Source organism: Podarcis cretensis (assembly GCF_951804945.1).
Source record: "Podarcis cretensis genome assembly, chromosome: 3".
NCBI classification, from domain to species: Eukaryota; Metazoa; Chordata; class Lepidosauria; order Squamata; family Lacertidae; genus Podarcis; species Podarcis cretensis.
Window position 1 is genome coordinate 35151482 of NC_137172.1, and position 18635 is coordinate 35170116.

General features: G+C 41.9%; 1 protein-coding gene across 3 annotated transcripts in view; it reads left to right on the forward strand.

The window, feature by feature from the left end:
- Positions 1 to 18635, forward strand: part of ALK (ALK receptor tyrosine kinase) — a 626252-nt gene that overhangs the window by 570058 nt on the left and 37559 nt on the right. Inside the window, exons 16-19 of one of the 3 annotated variants that reach the window (XM_079969155.1) lie at positions 7148 to 7330; positions 11427 to 11528; positions 12356 to 12508; positions 15171 to 15278. In XM_079969155.1, coding sequence (XP_079825281.1) covers positions 7148 to 7330; positions 11427 to 11528; positions 12356 to 12508; positions 15171 to 15278 — 546 coding nt within the window. Of the gene's footprint in view, positions 1 to 7147; positions 7331 to 11426; positions 11529 to 12355; positions 12509 to 15170; positions 15279 to 18635 lie in introns of those variants that run through there. The other 2 variants (XM_079969156.1, XM_079969157.1) reach the window with 2 other exon arrangements.

Sequence of the window (18635 nt, forward strand, 5' to 3'; positions counted from 1 at the left end):
TTGGCAAAAGCCATTTGGTTCTGAGCCAAAGAAGCAGCACCCAATGGGCTAGAGCATTGTTTGATGCATTTGCCGCATCAGCATCTCCCGCCAGAGAAACAAGCAGTTGTTATAGTTTAAAAAGCAGCAGCTTGTCTCTTCAGCCTGGGAACTGCTGCAGTGACAATTTATCACACAAAGCTCCGGCTGCCCATATGGTTCTCCCCTGTACATTCATATAACTTCTTTGGATCACAGCCATTATCATTAGCAAAGAAGAATAGCTCAGGAGTTATGGGTGTTAGCTTAGAGCCCACAGCTGTCACTTTATTTCCCCGCTGAACCAGAGGGCCTGTATTACCTTGACCAGATCACAAATGTTCATGGCATTTATTAAAAGTGAGCTATTTACCCCTTAATACATTTATGTTGAAATGGTGGTTAAGAAGTAGAAAAGGTACAACTGTTTGACCAGTTCACCCATCATCTATTCTCCCCCCCCCCCCCCCCGCACCAAATAATTATTTTTTAACGAGTGGACTGGGAATTCTGCTGCATAATCTGCTGCTTCTGAGAACTCTTGAATATAAATTAATCTCAAACAAGACATAAAGTTGAGATCACTTAACCCAGATTAGCGACCTCTTATATAACATATAACCATCTTTTGTACTTGCAATTAGTAGTTTGGGGAAATTATTTTAATGCCATATTTTCTATGGAATCAGAAAATGGTAGCAATTGCAGACTGATGCCAATCCAAAATAAAATAAAATGGTTTTTTATTTGCCCCTGGAGATTTCATACAGAATATTACTGCAAACATTCATTACATACATTGGGAAATCTAGCCCTTTTATTATTTTAACCATTGTTATTATAAATTACAAAGGTTAGTTATAACACGTTGCTGATGCGTTTATCTGTGTGGCTTTAAGATCCATTATTATGCTGTCCGGTACTGATTGTGAGAGTAGAACCAAGATGCAGTATTTGTTCTACATCATTCTAGACTGAAGGAGAATGGATTTATGAACACTACCAGATGTTCATCCAATTTTTATGTGGTTTATTCTGAGTAGAGCTGAAGAGAATACATTTTTCTGAGGAAAACATCAGATATTTTTCTTTCTCAGCCTACTAGAAAAAGAAGGCCGCTTTATTTTCCCTTAATATTCTCTAATGTTTATTCATTCATTGCGGCAGCCACTATTTATTCCTACCAAAGACCCAGTACATGACAAAGTCTGGTTGTTGTGGACAATGCAAAATGGTGACCAGGCTACCAACATCCCCCTCACCCCGAGAGAGAGAGGGGGGGGGGAAGAAAGAAAGAAAGAAAGAAAGAAAGAAAGAAAGAAAGAAAGAAACCTGAGGAGAAAAGAGGGAAATTTGGTTGCTGCCATTTGCTAATGGTGAGCACAGCCTCCCCACTAGAGAAACTGTCAGATAATTCATGGAAGTAGTATCTCTGATTTCTCTACCTGAAAATATGGTGGAGAGTTTTGAGATGCCATTTATGCATAGTTCAAATTTCTAGTATCTGCTGCTTTTTATTAACACAGGGTATACCTAATGCTTGCCCTATTCTGGCCAGTGTTCTCTCTTTCTCAGTGTCTCTTAATTGCTAAAAGTACTACCTCAAAAAGGAGATGCCCACCTTACTTAGTACAATACCCCTTAGCACCAGCAGGGCTCCTTTGGAAAAAAAAAAACCATTTTATGGATGCTTCCCATTCTGGCCATTGCTGAGGCACTTTCTCTTCCTCCACACAGATCATTAACTTTTTCTGCAGTCTTATTTTGCATATATCCATATGCACCAATATTTACCACAGAGGTCTCTTTTCAGTTCTGCTTCCTTTTTTAAAATTCTGATGTTTTTGTGCTTCTATATCCTTTTCAGACACGGTTCTCCCGGCTTAATAAACCATAGTTTGTTTATTTGTTTGTTTGATTGATTCATTTATGAATTGCTTCCCATAAAATGTCCTGAGGATACTTAACAATAAAAACATCAACAGTAAGAACCTATTTAAAAGCCATTTAGCTCCAATAAAGATACAGACTGGGATAAAAATCTCCACCTAAAATGTTAGTTGGAAAAAAAAGAAGGTCTTCAATAAGCATCAAAAAGATAGTGGTTCTGAAGAGTAGATACCACCACACTAGGGCATGTCATTTTAGGGCAGGGCGTTTAATTTTTAAACATTTATTCAGTGAGGGGTCTTAAAAATATGTTTTTCAGTGTGATGAATTCAAATCTGCTATTATTATTTGTGGCTGGACAACATTTGGCTTGGTAAATCTATGTCTGATTAAAAAGCACATACGCTGCTCTAGGAAAAAACCACAGAATTTTAATTTTACCTTCTGAAAAGGTCAGGTAATGCCTATTAATAATTTAGTTTCTCTGCATAAAATATGTCCTACTAAGCATACAACATTACCTTGTAATCATAAAACAACATTAGAAAGTAATGACATCAGTTAATAAGAAATTTAAACAAGAAGTTTCATTAAGTCTTGCTCTGAATGGCTCGTGGACATCAGCTTCCAGTTTTCTCCTTGGCCACTGATGCAGCCCTCAAATCTCTCACGTGTCTACATTCATATGTGACATAGCCTGTTTGCTGTTGTTAACCACCTTGAAAGGCTCACTGGGCCAGATTGGTGAGACGTTTACCTGACCTTATGACGTGTGTGATCTGATACCCGTACACTTGATCAGTAGACATATCCTTTATGACATTGTCACTCCATGAAGTAAGAGGCTCCTCAATGGAGAGTTTGGTGAATGAAAGATCAGCTTCAAGTTCTGTCACAGTGTCTAGCATCTTGCCAGTGTTACCTGTCCACTTGCTGTCGGACAAGGTCTTCACATCAAGTGCTGTGATCAAGTGTTGCAGGGGTAACTCATTGGTGTGGAGGGGACAAACCAACCAGATCAGCTTACAACCAAGCTTGACCTCTACCCAATGCATGTCACTACCCTCCCAGCCAGTGTTCACATTTGTAGAATCACCTCCAATGGCCTGCAGGCTCTTATCCATGCACTTCTTCGTGAAATCTACAAGATTATTAGCAATAGCTTCTGCTGGTTTTTCTCTCTTTGAGTGAAGCAGTAGAGATCTTTCATCTGGTTCACTGCACACATAATAATGCTGTTCTGTGGTGTTGATGGGGAACTGCTGATCTGAAATGTATGCTTTCAACCTTTAGTTGTCTCTTTACAGCCGTCCAAGAAGATGCAGTCAATTTCACCCTTCGGACAAAGATAATCAAATTCCTGATACAGGGTTATCATAACTTTTTCTTTGGTCCTTCTTGACTTTATTGTGATCAGCTACACCATCCATAAAGGAAGCAGTGGGGATTGCAACTGTGGCACGCAGGCCAACATTATATCTGATGCTCTTCATAGCAACACTGTGTATTTTTAATCTGTCTTTTTATTAGAAGTGGAAGGCCTGCTTGGTTTTCCTAATTCCTAACTTCCATCATTTCCATCTTGGGCATCAGCTATTTGTTGTTCATTTTCCTCAGCAGAGAAAATTATTTCATTTGATGTTATTGAAGCATTCTGCTTTCTTCTTTGCTTATATTCAGCAAGCTTCCTTCTCTCATCTTGCCGATTTCGCTATTTAACTTGTCTGTTATGCTGAGGCAGATCTGGCAAGCCAGTCTGATGTGGTCCAATAGAACCAGTCTTCTCTCTCTGACCTTTAATGAAGGCAAGTTCCTTCACAGAGATCTTCATCTTCTTAGGGCATGTACACTTAATGTGAGCTTCATCTTTGCAATTAGCATCTGCAGGGCAGCAAAATTCAGAGCATAGGTGGGGGGGATACACTTGCATTTGAGGATGTCACAAAGCTTGTCAAGTTTTAAAGTGAAAACCTCTTCAACATCTAGCTTTCCTCTATCAAGACATATGTTTTTGGCCTTCTCCCGGTTCTCTTTGATTTTTTGTAGGATTGTGGCTTGTGAATTTACAGTGGGGGCAACAAAAGAACTGTTTGCTTGTTCCCACTTTTCAAGCACTTTAGGGTAAATGTCCTTTGCAAGACTGGCTGCTAGGTAGTTTCTGACATCCTCATCACTTTGTTCTCTTAGCAGCAGCCCATACCCAAGAATGTCTCACAGAGTTGGGAGTTCAAAGGGCAGCAACTATCTGCCAGTTCCAATTAGTTTGCTAATGTGCATGAATGTCTCCAGCTCTTGTTCTCTTTTTAGAAGCCATTGTAGGTCAATTCCCACTGGTTACAGTATTATTATATTATATTATATTATATTATATTATTATATTATATTATATTATATTATTACTGCAAGTACTTGGCAATCATTTTTAATTATTATAATACAACTTTTCTCTTTCTTTTAATAAGTTTATTGGAAATTTCCCCAAAATGTTAAAAAGTCAATATATTTATGTAGTTATTTACCAACCCAAACTAAATTATATTAATCCAGCCAAAATAGCTTTTGAATTCCCAAAGGCTTGATTCATCCATCTCTTGATGAGATGGAATCAAAAACGGAAGATCTCTGTCATTTTTGTAGAACAAGCAGCCTTTCACAATGATAGACTGCTTCCTGCACTCTCTTTAGCCTAGCCATTGGAAATTTTAAAACACTGGTGGAGGAGAATGACTATTGGCCCAGTTCAAACAGTGTCTCCAAATGGATCAGAAGCAGAAATAGACTCCTCCCCCACACATCACAGGTAATGTCACATGTGATGTGGATGCCCCACCTGATTTATGTGATTCTCCATCCTTAAAAGGGAGAGAGATTGCTCAGATAGAGGGCCAATTATGCAGTAGCACAGGGTGTCTGCATCCATGATCTATGTGGTCCAAAACAGAGGGTGCCCACACCCTCTTCCAACCACGCAAAGGCTCTCTCTAGAGTGAACTGGGCCTATTCCCTCTCAACTGTATAGTGGATTCCAGCTGGGGGTTGCTGAGATAGGGAAAAGAGAATATCTAGTATCAGAACAGCTGCCTCAATATATATGAGGCTTCAGGGAATCCGATCCCTCCCACGGTGCCAAGAAGCAGATGCCAAGAGCAGATGAACAAGAAGAGTTCTTACCAAGTACTTTATTCAATATTCACAGAGAGAGAGAGACATGAAGGAATGCAGTCTCTCTTTGATAATGGCGTTGCTCCGAGTAAAGTCCCACCCCTTCCGTCTCTCCTATTCTATGTCATCCCTGCATCAGCTGATCTGAGTTTTCTGCCTCTAAGCTTTCTATTCTACTACCTTCAATGCTCGCCTGGTTCTGGGAGGTGGGGGTCAGGAATGCTCTCCAAAGACACCGAGTCTGTCAGCTGTCTCTCCCCTGGTGTTTCTTCCTATTGCTCTTTTCCCAATATTTCCCAGCTTCTTCTCTCTGCAGCCTCTGAACTATGACCTTCTGCAAACCACTGTTGTAAATCTATACTGTCCTCCTGTTCTCAGGAAGGTTCAGGAGAAGGGGGGCGGTCCTCACCATTCCTCCTCAGTCCAGCTCCTGACAATATGCCTCAAAGAGTTCAGGAAGGAAATGGAGTGTGACACAGAAACCAAAGGAATGTCAAACCCTAACATAGGGTTCATTGTAACAGCCCCTGTCCTTTCATTGCTGACCTAGGTTCTGAAACTTTCAAGTAAATGCCTTCTTTGAGATCCCGTTTTCTAGGTGAATTTTGTGTTTCATAGATCCATTTCTGTGCTGCTTTTCCAAAAGACCCAGTGCAAGAACAATAATCAGGAATATAGAAAGCTGCCCTTTAGAAGGTCAGGTTATTATACTATCTAGCCTAGTATCGTCTACTCTGACTGGTAGCAGCCCACCAGTCTCAGAGGGCTATTCCCCAATCCTTTTCATTGGAGGGGGCAGGGCTCAAACCTGGCACTTTCTGAACACAAAAGCATGTGCTTTGCAAGTAAGCTTTGGTTTCTCCCCTTGTTAGCCCAACTTCTGGATTAACCCATCATTTGCGGAGACTATACTATATGTGTTCCCATATTACTGTTATGATATAAAGAAAGTCTTTGTTAGCCAGTATTGGACCAAGACATTTTGCTACCTAAAGCAAAAGATACACTAGATTTGACACTTAAAAGCCTTGGTGCAGCATTCAGGCACAATTTCTGCTTTCATCTGTTTCCTCATCATCCTGGTACATGGCAGGTCCAGCCCTATTGGCACCATAATGTCATGTTGACTTTCCACAATCCAGCATCAAAGGCATGTGTACACTTTGACTGATACTGCACAAAAACAGGTTTAAGTGTGTCAGGTTTCCATTGAGCCTCCATTGAAAGAGAGGCAATGAATTTCTAGCAACTAACTCCCCCGCTCGTTCGCTCTGATACATACTACTTCAGAGGAAGCTGTAGCTTCACCCCTGTGTACCTGAAAGAGCATCTCCACCTCTATTGTTCAGCTCAGACACTGAGGTCCAGCTCTGAGGGTCTTCTGGTGGTTCCCTTACTGTGAGAAGTGAAATTACAGGGAACCAGGCAGAAGGTCTTTTTGATAGTCACACCCACCCTGTGGCAAAGAGTTAAACAACTATAAAAAATGTTGTAGTCATCTGAAGCAGCCCTGTTTTGAGAAGCTTTTAATGTTTGATGTAGTTCTTCCCTCCCTTCCCGCACCTTTCCCTCTGTATTTTTGTAGAAGCCACCCAGAGTGGCTGGGGCAACCCAGCCAGATGGGGGAGAGGAGTAAAAGAAATAAATTATTGTTATAGCACTTAAACGCTTTTTAAAAAAAGTATATACATAGTATAGATGAGACTTGTGCTCTACAAATTCTGTACTTTCCAGTAAGGAACCTATACCCTAGCTGAGTTTCTCCTGCATTTTATGGATTCAGTGGGAACTTACTGGAACTATTTTCCCTTTTGGAGAGCCAGCATGGTGTAGTGGTTAAGAGCGGTGGACTCGTAATCTGGTGAACCGGGTTCGCGTCTCCGCTCCTCCACATGCAGCTGCTGGGTGACCTTGGGCCAGTCACACTTCTTTGAAGTCTCTCAGCCCCACTCACCTCACAGAGTGTTTGTTGTGGGGGAGGAAGGGAAAGGAGAATGTTAGCCACTTTGAAACTCCTTCAGGTAGTGATAAAGTGGGATGTCAAATCCAAACTCTTCTTCTTTTTTTTAAACTGCAGGTGGTGGAGGTGGCTGGAATGATAACACTTCCTTCCTCTGGTCGGGAAAATCCTTGCTGGAAGGCGCTACCGGAGGAAAATCCTGCCCCCAGGCCATGAAGAAGTGGGGGTGGGAGACAAGAGGGGGTTTCGGAGGGGGTGGAGGGGGGTGCTCCTCAGGTGGAGGAGGCGGAGGATATATAGGTAAAGTGGCTTCGTGTTCAAGGTGTCCCTTCCCCTCCCTTAGTGCTAATGCTCAGCAAAATTTTGCTGAAACAAAATTTCCCTATACCTGGCATATCTCTATTTGCATCAATAGCTATCTGTATATTTGAATGTCATGTAGTGCTAAGTGTTGACGCATGGGGGGTCTAAGAATCTGCATGGCCAAGGTTGTACCAATCTATTCTTTGCTATAATGGGGCCCTTTTTTGGAATTCTGGGCATCCCAATTCATATGTGCCCTCTTCCCCATAGTTTCTAGCCCTCATACCTATAGAAAAAGAGTTTAAAGGTGTGCTAAAGGATCAGAGGGCAGAGAGGAGGTAGTCTGAAGGGCTTCAGCTGGTTACCTCTGCTGGTGCCTCTGCAGCTTTCAGACCTCATTACGAGCACACTTAATTTCCCTGCACAATGCCCCTGGTGTTCTTTTCTCACCTTGTTGTTTGGTCTGGGTTTGGGTTTTTTTTTTACTTCTTTAAAAAAGCAAATTATTCCATGAAATCGAGTTGTGCAGCATTGAACTGCACAACTTATGCAGATTGGTCTTGTTTATTTAGAATATGAAGTTTAGTATTTCCAGCTATAGATGCTGATGAGGCGGGAGGCTTCTGTAGCATTCTTGACCCCCTGTGTATATGTTGCCTTTTAATGCTAGATGAACATTAACATGATGCAAGCTCTATTCAGGTGTTACTTGCCTAGAGGGTCAACACAAGGACAAAGGGGCTGTAGGACCGTGCTTTTGCCTCCACCCTGCCATTGCACAACTCCTTCTGGCTTCCTACCTGTTCAGGGCAAGTTGGCTTCCTGCTGCACTAGCGCAGGCTCCCAACACGATTTAGAACCCGGATCATACAGGGTTCTAGATCACACAGAGAACTTGCATGAGTACAGCACACTTCCAGCTGCATACGTTTGCCCTGGACACATGCAGAGCGAGAGAGAATTGCACAACGACAGGGGCGCCCCTATCAATTGGGGGGGGCGGGTTATGGTGTTTGGCTTGGCATTGATTTACTTGGCATCAAGTCTCTGCAATTTACACTGCAGCTGTGCCAAACTGCTCTGGTACTTATTAGCCTATGCACCAGTAAATGCTGGTGGGATAGTGCATGTTGAATAACTTGGCAAAAGCAACCAAAAGCACCAGTCCTGAATGGTGGAAGTTCTTTCAAAAGGACATGCCATCAACCTTCAAGATCTTGCTGTGAATTTTGAATAATGATGGTGTCCTCTTGATGTTTTGTGTTTATGAATGATGAAATAGTAACAGGAGGCATTTGCTGTGCTTTATGGCATCAAGGAACTTTTGCCTGAAGACTGTTGTGCCACAAATATGCATTGGCTTTGATCTCTAGAGGCACTGACCTCTCAAGACAAAGCAAGTAATTCAGTCTTCACAATCAGTCCTTGACTCCATTGCAGATGGTTGCCAGTTGCCAGACAGGTCAATTGCAACAGTAATATTGAAGGCCTATTATGACAGCTGTCAGAGCCTAAATTCAAATCACCAGGTGGACAATAATTTTCACTACCTGTCTTCCAATCTTTTGGGCCATCCTGAATCTTCTCATCTGTGGTGGTCTCTTACACCTTATGCTACTAGTTTCCTATTTGGGTACAACATGTGATGGATGTGGTGTCAGCTGTGGAGAAATCTCCATGAGGTAATGTTGTTTTGTGCATGCTGGTTGGTTATTTGAATGCTGGCACATCTCAGATACATGTTGGATGTGCTAAATCCTGGGAAACGTGAAATGTTGTTTAGACCAGAATGTGGCATGTCTTGCTCTTGACACATGGCTGAGAGGTACTGAAGCATTCAGATGATCCCTCATGCAAGAACAAAAATCATCTTGTGATGACTCCATCCTATTGTTTGCCACTTCAAAATGGTTGGGGGGAACCCACCTATATGTGTGAGAACTCTGGAGGAAGCAAATGATAGTTGATTTCAAAATCTTACTGAACTGCATGTGTATTATATATGCTGCTTCTGAAAAATAGAATTGAAAATAACCTTGTACGATTATTTAAATTTTCAAATGTGTTTTCCTATTCATTTCCTGCCTTTCTTCAGAGGAGATTAAAATTAAATAGCACTCTTGGTACTGGTAGACTGATTGGTTATTTGGTTTAGGCAGGCTTAAGAATGGGTAACAAGAAAGGAATCTGTACTGTACATGATAATAACCCAGGATCTGCATGACAGGAATAGCAAATGTGGTGCATTCCAGATGTTGTACTTCAGCTCCAATCATCCCTGATCACTGGTCATTCTTGATGGGGCTGATGGGAGTTAGAGCCCAACCATCTCTGGAGAGCATCACCTTGGCTATACCTGATATATGGCATCTGCCAAAGATGAGTTACCATAGACTCAACATGATAAAAGAGAAAACCTGTCTGATTATTGCTATGCCTTGAACAGCAGGTTGACTTTTGCACACACCAGCATTTTCAATCTGTCACTCAAACAACACTGTGAAGATTTTTATTTATTTCATTAAAACTACACACCGCTTGATTGTCACAAAGCAACAACCTGAAAGCAGTTTACCACCCCCCACAATTGTAATCTTTTTGCTCAGTCGATCTCCTCAGGATTGTGCTGAAATACTCATTTGCATCATTCAAACCACTTATTAAACTGAAATTCTTGAAATGACCCAGTAGTCACTTAATATTTTGCCAGATGGTTGTCCTGTTTTCTGCCAGATGTTCTTTATTTTGTAGAGTTGGTAATTAGTATTTTTCCTTTACCTGCTATAGTGACACATTCCAGAAGGGTAGCCATGCTAGTCTGCTGCAGAAAACAACCACCATGTCTTATATCCTGACTAAGTTAGTTGAACTTCATTCCCATTGAAATCAACGGGGGCTTTAGACATGATCAATTTGCCTAGTGATTTCAGTGGAACCAAAGCTCAACTAACTTAATCTGGCTCTGTCCCAAAGGGTTTTGTAGCACCTTAAAGGAACACAAATATTGTGGCACAAACTTTTGGGGGTTAGAGTCCACTTCATGAGATGCACTCCCACTGGTAAGCAATTGGCATAGCACAATCAATTGGGTTAAAAAAAAAAAAAAGCCTAAAAATGGCAGCGACTTTCCATAGTGTGCTAGCCACTCCAAGTTCTGTACAGCTGAAATTCTTCAGAGTCAGATTTACTAATGAATTCCAGCTCAGCATATTATTGCTGGAATCCATCTTGAAAAGTATTTGGGAAAATGGCAGCTCTGACGTCTTACTATTGAATGTCCTGAGAGATAAAAATGGCCCCCTACTCTTTTCTGAGTGTTCCCATTTTAAATTTTCAGAGGCTTAGCTGTGTTAATCTGTTGCCACAAAAACAAAGAGCCTTGTGCTACTTTAAAGTCTAACACATTTTCTTACGACGTGTGCTTTTGTGGACTAGAGCCCAGTTCGTCAGATGCATGGGGTAGGATCCTAAATACATGGAGAAATTTCCCACAGGGTCCCTTCCAACTCTACAATTCTGTGATTCGACGATTCTGTTATTTCCTTTCCGTATGACTAAATATGGTGCCTTCCAAAATAAAAAAGTTACACTGATCTGATGGTGTGGTCTATAGCCCACAAAAGCTTATGCCATAACAAAATATGTAAACCTTGTTAAGTGCAACAAGACTCTCTGTCATTTTACAAGTGTTGTTTGTGCCTATTCTCTTGCATAGAAAAGAGATTAAATAAGAGTGGGACAGTCAGGAATGGATCGCAGCCATGTATTTGATTCTGTATTCATTTGTCCTCTGTGTGGAACTGTGATAGATCTGCGACAGTCTCTTGTATTGCTTGGCTTTGGGGGCTAAAGTTTGCTAAAATGTGGTGTGTGTATTTTTCTTCTCTCTGTACTCAGGGTATATATATATCTACTTACCCACATCTGATGAAGTGGAATCTGGGGCCCACAAAAGCTTATGCTACTATATATTAGTTAGTCTTTAAGGTGCCACAAGACTCTTTGTTGTTCTTTTATATGTGTTGTGGTGTTTTTTTCTTCTAAAACCTTGGCATCACAATGATATTTTAAGGTGTTTTCATGTTTTCTGTAGGTGGCAATGCAGCAGAAAACAATGACCCTGAGATGGATGGAGAAGATGGTGTATCTTTTATTAATAATTATTATGGTTCATTGTACACCCCTGCATTAAAAGGTATTTTAATCAGCCAGCGAGAGTGATTGTTATGATGTGTTTGTAAAATATCTGAATACTTTTGAAGGGCTGTATTAGATTGAATATGGACAACATGTCTGGAATAGTCTGAAAGTTCTTAAGGTGCTAAATTGGGCATGGCGAAAGCCTTTAAAGAAGACAATAACTTGTACATACCTCAGGCCAAACAACAGCAGATCTTGCTCTTGATATAGCATAGCATTTCTTTTCTTGAATCAGTGAGTCCAGAAGTTTGTATGTGAAGCTGTCTTCCCTTTACAGACACCCCCATCTTACTCTGCAATGATGAGGGAAGAGATTCAGAGTGAGGAGGCTGCTGTAATAGAGATCATATTGGGGTAGTCACTTGCTTTCAGCCCCCCCAAAATAAAAAATTACCTCAGAGGAACTCGTCTGGAAGGCAGCCAGGACAGAGAATTTTTTTTTAACTGAAAAGTAATTTAAAGGAAAGATGAAAAACCTATATAGACCCAATGGGTAAACACGACTGATGTATTTTGAAGACTGTCCTGCAAAATTTTGCGACTTTTGCTATAATCTCTAGTTTTCCGCCTTCTAGTAAACTGGATGATTCCAAACTAGAAGTACTGGACATTATTCTAAGCAACGGGGTAATAATATTTGTATGAACATCTTGATAATAGGCTGCCTAATACACAATAGCAAAGGCCCCTCAGCTCATTCCACCTCAGGTCAGCTGATAGTCTACCATTGTCTTGCTTACAAATCTTTTATGGGTATGCCTGTGCCCTGTTTTGGGTGATTTAGATCACAAATTAGTAATATTTCTTTCATCCGTTCCCTAGTGACAGATGGGCATGGCGAAGTCGAAATCAAAGTGCATGTGAACTGTAGCCACTGTGATCACGATATGTGCCACATTGATATGAAGACACAGGAGGTTATTTGCATATGTGTTTTCGGGTATGTGTTGGCTGATGATGGTGTCTCTTGCATAGGTAAGAAGCTGGACAGGAAAGGCCTCCTTTAGCTCAGATGGGAAGCAGGGTTGTGCTACTGGCCGCCGCACTGATTTCGCACCATCTTCTGGGCTTCCTCACCATTCCTTCTCTTGTGTGTTGAGCAGAAGTTTGAAGAGGGAGGCAGCTGTGCTTGTGAAGTTTCCTCCATGTGACTGGGAGCTCTGCACCCATTGGTGACTCCGTGGAGGAGCCTCCATGAGACATTTCCCCCTTCAGACCTATTCTCATTCCATAGGAGTGGAGTTGAGAGAGGAGTGGGTGGGTGGGCATGTCGTTGGGGGAAGGGCCAGCAGCACAGCCCCATATCCCTTTGGTAATATGAATCTGTTGCATGTGGTCAATGTGTGTGGGGGGGTTGCGTTTTCAAATGTATACTTGTTCTATAAGACTCTTCAATCTGCAGGTGGGCTGCAAATCATCAAAAAATCCTCAAGAAGGTTAGATTAACCATCGTGCTACATACATTACCTCTACTGTGGTGCAATTATTTGACATTATTTGAAAATATCTCAGTATGAGAGCGTACCTATTCTGCTTCCTGCAATGGGTTCCTTTAAAATTCTCTACCTGTCAGAATATTATGTCCCCTCACAACCTATATGCCACTTGCTAAAATTTCACTTCATTTCATCAGTGCTGTCCAGTGAAATCTGCCTCTGCTTCTAAACTCTTGTACTCAGTGCTAGTTTTCTAGAAAAAGAGGCACCAGAACTCATCATGATTGCCTCCCTTGTTTTCTTGTAATGGCCATGGTGCCCACCTGAGAGGTGAAGGAACTGAGTTCCAGTGAGTTCTGGATGAAAAATAACCCTGCTTGTGTACCCAACGCTCCATAATAAGCCAATAAGCTCCTAAGATACCACAGCGAACTTTGCCTTCCCGCCACATGGCTCTGTATTTTGTCTCCGCCCCTCCCATTCATTCCATCTGCTATCTTTGCATTGTGCAGAAAGCAGGGTGAACCTCTGCCTCAATCAGCTCTCCTGGATCTGTGACCCTCCAATGGCCCGTTGTTCCACTTTCCTCAATTAAGTTCAAGCCATTGAAACAGATGGTTTTCTATCAGGAAATTAACATTGGCACTCAATGGATATGAAAGAAAAGCCATAAAAGCTGAGAGGGAGAAAATGTTAAATTGGCAGGCCCAAAATGCAAAGCAGCTGCCAGTTTCAGCTCTGAGTTAAATTAGATAATACAGCACTGGAAGTGGAAGATTGTTCACTATTTTTTTTAAATTTTTTTTTTAAAAAAACCCCTCCGATTGATTGATTGATTGATTGATTGATTGATATTTGTGTACCACCCCATCACATAAAGTTCCCAGGGCAGTTTGCAATAAAGAAATGTAAAACAATTTAAATACAAAATAACACAATAGCAACAATAACAGCAGACTTGAGGCAAAATGTCCCATCACCAGTGGCGTAGCGTGGGTTGTCAGCACCCAGGGCAAGGCAAGGCATTTGCGCCCCCTAACCCGTGGATTTGCGCCCCCTAACCCATGGATTTGCGCCCCCTAACCCGTGGATTTGCCCTAACCCCAGATGTTGCGCCCGGTGCGGCCGCCCCCCCCCCTGCAACCCCCACGCTACGCCACTGCCCATCACCACTGCCACTGCTACCTCTACTGCCTCTGCTGTGGGTACATACCCACCACCAGGGCTGGATTTAGGTTTGATGAGACCCTAAGCTACTGAAGGTAATGGGGCCCTTTATATGTCCAGCTGTCCTTTGCCAACAACAAATTGTTGCTGATTTTTGTGTTGAATATATGCTATATGGTAATTTACGGACCTGATATATACTAAAGCCATTTGCCACTGTTGCTGTATGTAGGTTTTATTTTATTTGTCTTTTATCTTATATTTTGGAAATGTACATCCAGGTTTTTTCCCTTTAAATTTTTTGGGGGGCCCCAAGAGAGTGGGGCCCTAAGCTATAGCTTGTTTAGCTTATACCTAAATCTGGCACTGACCACCACCACCATAGGGGGGGGCGTGTCTGCAGCAGAGTGCATTTGCAGCAGCAGCAGCAGTGGGGGTGCACCCACGGCAGAAGAGGAGGAGGTGGGGGCACACTCGTGTAGGAAGGCAGCAGTGATGAGCAGCACACTTCTGGGGCCCAGATCTGCCACCTGAGTTGACCATTTCATGAGCAGGCCAACCCTGAGGTTCGATTTGGATGGCACACCAAGCCAAACCATGGTCTAGCTCAATGTGGCTCAACAGCAAAACGACCAGGCAGGAGTGAAGCAGCGGCGATCTTCTCCCCAGCAGTATGCATGCTCGTGTGCTGCACTGAGCCATGGTTTGGCTTAACACGACGTATGAACCAAACAATTTCATGCATGATACAATAACAGAGCTGGATTTGCAACTGAATGTGCACTCAGTAGGCGCTGCAGCCAATACCCATTCCTGTATGAATTGTGTGTTTTCAAACACCTGTTTGTTGCATTCGCACATTGTATTTTTAGGTGTAAGCTTCTTTTTAAAAAACCAAAAACCTCCTTGTTACACTCCAAAAATGTAATGTACGAAGAGACCTTAATAGTCTATATCTCTTTTAAGGTATTTTGCAACTACAGCAGGCTGCTGAGAACAACTTAATGCCTTCTGTCTTTGCACATCTGTTCCAGCTGAGCCTGTACTGCCTACGAAGAATCCTTCCCTCTCCTTGGTCTTGTCTGTAGTGACATCTGCCCTCGTTGCTGCTCTGATTCTAGCCTTTTCTGGGATCATGATAGGTGAGTTCCTTCTTGACCCAAAACATGCTGAAATCAGCAATACTCACTGAATGTGGTGCATCCTCCGGCCTTAATCACCAGAATGGCATAGCAAGAATGATTGCCGTTGTGACCATTTTAAATGGCTGTTGATGCAGCAGAGGAGCCCAGTTATAGAAGTGAGCTTTATCTGGGCTGCAGAATATTCTAGTTTCACATACAACCAACGCAGCACATAGTGGGCTGAATTAAGGGAATGGAGTAAATTAAGGAGTGAGAAATGTATTGATTGGTTGGCTTATTGACAGATGGAGTGATTTATTGCAGTCCTCAGGTTTTTTAAAAGTTATTAATAGCACACATGTTGTGTTCTGGCTGTCTCCTTATAGATTACTTAAGTAGGCTGTTTGTATATGACCTGTGTTAAAATCCCGCTTCAGCTAGAAAATCACTTGAGCAGGCTTTGGCAAATTGCTATAATTCTCGCACCCCATCCGGTTTATCCCTGCCTCTGCTTCCCTAAAAGGCTCTCCTTTGTCTCTCTGGGTCAAATTATAGACAGCTAAACATTCTTGGTTATGGACCATTCCTGGTGTGATCATAATCTCTATCATTATCATTACTTCAAAGATATTGGTGTGTATGTTCAAATCACACCCCTGGGTATGCTAGTTGGTGGGTGATGCCAGTTCCTTTTTTAAAAAAAATAATATTTATTACTTTTAAATCTTACCAAAAAAAAGAAGAAAAGAAGAAGAAAAGAAAAAAGGAGAAAAAAGGCAAAAGGAATAAAATAAAATACAATACAATATACAATACACAACACAACATTAACACATTAAACTAAACATAAAAAAGTTTAAAAAAAAACATGCATCATACCGTTTCAATGCCCTATCTTTCATTCCCTTGTTTCATCGACCTCCTCTCACCTCCCTTTTTGTATTCCACTTCTATTAATTATTTCAGCAATTCCTTTCCCTCTTTCTCTATTTTCTGTCATATAATTAACTTAACTTATTTTAACCTTATCTTCCATTAATACCATAATACTTATTTATACTTAACTCCTTATAACATTTCTACTAAAGCCATATAATTTCATTCCAACATTTTTCTAACACTCATTAATTTTACAATATTTCTATAAATAAACTTTAAAATTTTTCCAAAAGTCTTGTCTGTATCCAATTTCCATTCTACTCACGGGTAGTTGTTTTAAGATCAAATTGTCCACAGGAAAAAGTCAGCGCTCTCCGACAACAGCTATGCGGCTTCACTCCATGAAAGAAGCAGTCAATTTGAAGCACCGCACCACTCACCCCACGTCGCTCCAGATCCCCGAAACTGGGTTTCCCCGCGAGTAGGGGAGGCGCAAAAGGTGCCAGCCAAATCCCACGTTCACAGGCTTCTCCCGCCTGTGATTTTTGGTGGGTCCCCGCCTTCGCCGTGGCGGCCACACCCTAATTTCCACGAAGCAAATTCCTCCCGATCAGAGGAATTCAGCCATTGCTGGAGGCGCCAACCCGGAAGTGGTGATGCCAGTTTCCCTCATAATTAAAAGTGCAAAAACAACAACAACAAATACATCCTTCAAATACATTGTGCTGCTTGTAATCATTAAAAAATAACCCTGCAAAGAAGGCCAGCACTATAGTACACTGTATTGTATACAGGGCTTCAGCCTAAGGTCCAGCTCCAAGGGCCTTCTGGCAGTTCCCTCATTGCAAGAAGTGAAGTTACATGCAACCAGGCAGAGGGCCTTCTTGGTAGTGGCACCTGCCCTGTGGAACACCATCCTGCCAGATGTCATAGAAATAAACAAGTATACAACCTTCCATAGACATCTGAAGGCAGCCCTGTATCGGGAAGCTTTTAAAGTCTGATGCATCATATGTTTTTTATATTCTGTTGGAAGCCACCCAGAGTGGCTGGGGCAACCCAATCAGATGGGCTGAGTACAATAAAGTTATTATTATTATTATTATTATTATTATAGATGGGGAGCTGAGGGTGAGAGAGAGTATCTGGCCTAAGGCCATCTAGCTGAGTTCATCACAGTAATGAAATTTGGTCTTGCTTCTAGGGACTAGATAAGGAACCTCTAGGACTAGATCTAGGACCTAGGACCTAGACAGCATCTTAAAAGCAGAGACATCACCTTGCCAACAAAGGTCCATATAGTTAAAGCTTTGGTTTTCCCAGTAGTGATGTATGGAAGTGAGAGCTGGACCATAAAGAAGGCTGATCGCCAAAAAATTGATGCTTTTGAATTATGGTGCTGGAGTAGACTCTTGAGAGTCCCATGGACTGCAAGAAGATCAAACCTATCCATTCTTAAGGAAATCAGCCCTGAGTGCTCACTGGAAGGACAGATCGTGAAGCTGAGGCTCCAATACTTTGGCCACCTCATGAGAAGAGAAGACTCCCTGGAAAAGACCCTGATGTTGGGAAAGATGGAGGGCACAAGGAGAAGGGGACGACAGAGGACGAGATGGTTGGATAGTGTTCTCGAAGCTACCAGCATGAGTTTGACCAAACTGCGGGAGGCAGTGGAAGACAGGGGTGCCTGGCGTGCTCTGGTCCATGGGTCACGAAGAGTCGGACATGACTAAACGACTAAACAACAACAAGGACTGGATCAGGCCCACAAGCAACAAAATGGCCATTCCTCATCTTAACAAACCAACTAATCAAGCACACATTAAATTTCATTACTTTGTTAAAAATTACAAAGAAGCTGCATGTTTGTGTTGCAGGACTAAGTTCCCCTCTTGGACACACACATCTTGCACTTCTGCCTCGGAATCCTGAAGGAGTCTTTTGCATAGTTCTTAAAAGCAAGAGTCTTGCGATAGGAGAAAGGTGGAGGCGTGATAATAGGCTCTCAAATCCCTGCTCCTATTACTACAACAGGTTCACTCCATCAGCTTTCCCTCCACCCCTTGCACACAGCAAAGTAACTTATCTGTTGGAATAGATATAGAGCTGAAACTATAGTACAAGTACTGCAGTACTGTGTTAATCTGCCCAGAGTCAAGAACATGCTGTGGGAACTCTCATGCCCAGCTCCAATTACTTTTTCAAAGTAACTTTTTGCATGTCCAATTAATTCTAGTCTTGTACTTTCCCCCCCTAGGCATGTAATGCTCCCACAGGAACTTGAAAGGTTAAAACAAGGACTTGATGGATGAGTTTGGAATCCACAAAATGTTAGTTGCCCCCTTTAAAACACTCTCAAGGGCAGGAAAGGACCAGAAAATTAGTAAAGAAAACTAGGTCTAAAACCCTTCCAAAATTCTTCTCACAAATATTTATTTATTCTGTGCTCCATGTGAATCAGATCACATGCATCACTAATATTGATGGGCACAAGAG